Genomic DNA, 3,746 nt, shown 5'->3' with positions numbered 1-3,746 from the left:
TCGTCAAATGTTGACCAAATCAAAACCCATAAAACTACTCATTCTTTGCTCTGAAAAGTACAAGCCTGTCCCACTTCATCAACCATTTTACTACGTCATTAAATTTAATTTTCTTCCCAGCTTCAAATCAACCACACTATAATAAATTTTTTGAAAAAATGGTCCACATAAATGAATATTTAAAGCAAGTTACACATTAGATTTTTTATTTTATTTTCTACAATCTTTAAAAAAAAAAATGAATAATTACCTCACCTACTCTTCTCCTCTCATATTGCAAACCTGTAAGAACAAATAGATTCTTTCTCCTTCAACAAAACAAAACAAAATAATTGGAAGAACAAAAAGTAATGAAGTTTTGATGGAAGACAGAAAAGTTCATACAATCGCTGTTTTATCAGTGATATCCTTAATAATTGTTATCATCGTTTGTCGTGTTTCCTTAAAACTCTCGAAAGCTTTCTTCCTAATTTGCGGCGCTTCAATCGCGGTGATTCTCGCTGTCTTTTCATGCATACTGATAAGATACCGTTACAACAAAAGAAGAAAAGTGTTGGAACTACAGTTGAAATCAGAAGGAAGAGAGCTTCGAATCGAGTACAGTTTCTTGCGAAAAGTTGCCGGGATTCCAACAAAGTATAGATACAAAGAGCTTGAAGAAGCAACTGATAATTTTCAAGCAATAATCGGTACAGGCTCATCCGCTTCAGTTTTCAAAGGCATTCTAAACGATGGAACTTCAGTTGCGGTGAAAAGAATCCATGGTGAAGAAAGAGGTGAGAGAGAATTTAGATCAGAAGTTTCAGCTATTGCTAGTGTTCAACATGTTAATCTTGTGAGACTTTTTGGTTATTGTAATTCTCCGACACCACCTAGGTATCTTGTTTATGAGTTTATACCAAACGGGTCGTTAGATTGTTGGATTTTTCCGGTGAAAGAAACGAGGAGACGTAGATGTGGTTGTTTGCCTTGGAATTTAAGGTATAATGTTGCTATTGATGTTGCGAAAGCGTTGAGTTATCTTCATCATGATTGTAGATCTAGGATTTTGCATCTTGATGTGAAGCCAGAGAATATTCTTTTGGATGAAGATTATAAAGCACTTGTTGCTGATTTTGGTCTTGCAAAGCTTGTGGGAAAAGACGAGAGTAATGTGATGACAACGATAAGAGGAACTAGAGGTTATTTAGCGCCTGAATGGTTATTAGAACGTGGAATTTCTGAGAAAACTGATATTTATAGTTATGGAATGGTTTTGTTGGAGTTAATTGGAGGGAGAAGGAATGTTTCAAGGGTGGAAGATCCAAGAGATAAGAGTAAGAAAAAGTGGCAATTTTTTCCTAAGATTGTGAATGAGAAACTGAGAGAAGGGAAATTGATGGAGATTGTGGATCAAAGATTGTTGGAAAGTGAGAATTTAGATGAGAATGAGGTGAAAAGGTTGGTGTTTATTGCTTTGTGGTGTATACAAGAGAAACCAAGATTGAGGCCTAGTATGGTTGAAGTTGTGGATATGCTTGAAGGACGTGTGAGAGTTGAGGAGCCACCAGGTACTAGAATGATTCTTGTTGATTTGTTGTCTGTTGATGAAGATGCTGGTGATGATGATAATAATAATCTAGTGAGGTTGTTGACATCTGTGTCTACTCATGTTGATTGTAATACATCTACTTACTCTTTAGGTTCCACTATTTTGTCTGGTAGATAACATAACATTTTTGTGTCACAATGTAATTGATGCAAAATGACATCAACTAGGCCTATGTTTGATATTACTCCAAAAACACAGTCATACGGCACGTTTGACGGAAGCTTGCATTTGTTGCTTCAGGAAAGCACGGTGCGTATAACCTTAAAAGTGAGGTAGCGGCAATTGACCGAGTTTCCAAACACACACTACATTGTATGTATGTATGTACAATTTTGATTTATATTGTCATTTATTTCTAATTGATTCCAACACAAGACTCTTCTGTTTGAGTTACTTTAGCTTAACAGTATAAATTGGGGTAAGTTTTTAACATGACATGATGAAAATTTGTCCACCTTGTAAGTCATTGAAGTAGTAGAAAAAAATCTGGATTGTGAAGATGTAAGATATGGAACTTATAAGATTTTTCACGCATCTTAGTAAGCTGCAAGACTATTTCAAAACAGGTAGTATCTAACATTCAGCTCACCATAACAGTGATGTCAAATATGAAATGTCTTCAATGTAGCTAATCTAAAAAAAAGTTTATTTTTCAATGTTCAAAACCTTATTAAATAGATGATTTCAAATCAACTAAAGTTTGAAATCTTCAAAGCAACACAGTCCAATAGGTGATCATTGTAAAAAGTATCATTACACTTCCTGCAAATTGATTATTAAAATTAGTACTAAATACCAATTTAGATAATATTATAAACAGAAATATATTATTGATAATTCTTACCATATCAATATTTGCATCGCCAAGATCATTATTGCCTTCATCAACCTCGTCGTATATCTGACTTAAAACAATCTGGCTATTAGATAACAAGTCGTTATCCCATTTCTATTGTGACTGATTTCACCACAAAAACCACAATTATTCTCTCACAAACTAAAATCATAGACCATTTTATCCCATTTCTGCTTAAATTCACCAATATCATAATCTCCAAGCATGCATTGTACATATCTTAGAGAATCCATCATGTTGCTTAACACTTTTCCTATTTTATTGCTTACGAATTCCACTTACAAAACCAACCAATACATAATACATTTGTTTGAATTTGTTGATGTCACATCAACAAAGAAAAAATATTCAATTGCATTTTATTTTATAGAATCTTAAAAGGAAAATAATGTTATTGAACTCCAAAAATGTATCTCTTTGATGAATCCAAAGAATATGTCTTGAGTCATTGTCATCATGATATTGCATTAATGAATGATATTACAAATTTATTTCGACTTTTACTCCTTTACTATTTTAAGAATATACAACTTTTTACATTAGTTTTTATTCATTAGACATTTAAAAATGTATTTATTGTAACACAATAATAAGTAATAGAAGTGTCATCTAAGTATAGTAACAAAATTTATAAAATTTACACGGTATCAATAGTGGTTTCTAAAGCTGCTCTACATTTTTCTTCTCGAACATTCTGTCCAGCCATGTTGTATACACTTCCGATTGTTCTATAACCTTTGGCCCCTTAAACACTGCGACACACCAGTGTGCAACCAAATCAGCGTGTGAGAGCTGGTAACAGCCTCTCTCACCAGTAGCTAAATGCTTCTAGATTTAATTCTATTGAGTAATTAATTCTAGACATCATGTCATTTTGTTAAACAAAATGAAAACTATTCAAGCATGAAATTCTAACCAAATAGTGCATGGCCTATGTTAATTTCTATATGCTACAAAGTAGAATGGCTTCTAGTAATCTTTGGCCAGCATAGTCCATTTGATGAAATGACAGCAAGACCATGTCTTGGACTTGGTAGGAAATTGCAGTCATATATGGCATTTGCATACTCTTCGGAGATCACTGGAGAAAACATTTGAGATTGCTGTTGTGGTTAACTTTTCAATTGAGAAGTGACATTAACAAAGACGTCTTCTCTGCCAGGAATGGTGAGACCGTCCATTGGATGATTAAATCCAAATTCTTCTTCAGCTTTACAAAGAAATTGTTGAAAAGCAGGTTGATGCAAATATAATATTGGAACAACAAATCTCTTCTTGTTCTCTTCTGCAACGTATACA

General features: G+C 33.5%; 1 protein-coding gene across 1 annotated transcript; it reads left to right on the top strand.

The window, feature by feature from the left end:
- The first annotated feature begins 202 nt into the window (after positions 1-202).
- On the top strand, positions 203-1,965 carry LOC127073599 (probable receptor-like protein kinase At5g20050). Its single transcript, XM_051014774.1, has one exon. It carries the CDS (start codon positions 362-364, stop codon positions 1,706-1,708), a length of 1,347 nt encoding a protein of 448 aa, XP_050870731.1. The 5' UTR covers positions 203-361; the 3' UTR covers positions 1,709-1,965.
- The last annotated feature ends 1,781 nt before the right edge of the window (positions 1,966-3,746 follow it).

This window comes from Lathyrus oleraceus, chromosome 4, assembly GCF_024323335.1.
Source record: "Lathyrus oleraceus cultivar Zhongwan6 chromosome 4, CAAS_Psat_ZW6_1.0, whole genome shotgun sequence".
Lineage (NCBI taxonomy): Eukaryota > Viridiplantae > Streptophyta > Magnoliopsida > Fabales > Fabaceae > Lathyrus > Lathyrus oleraceus.
Note: the sequence above shows the minus strand (reverse complement) of the source record. Positions and strands in the feature narration are given on the sequence as shown.

What these genes read in the sequence shown, in the direction of transcription:
- LOC127073599 (XM_051014774.1), top strand. Translation starts at nt 362, where the DNA reads ATGGAAGACAGAAAAGTTCATACAATCGCTGTTTTATCAGTGATATCC.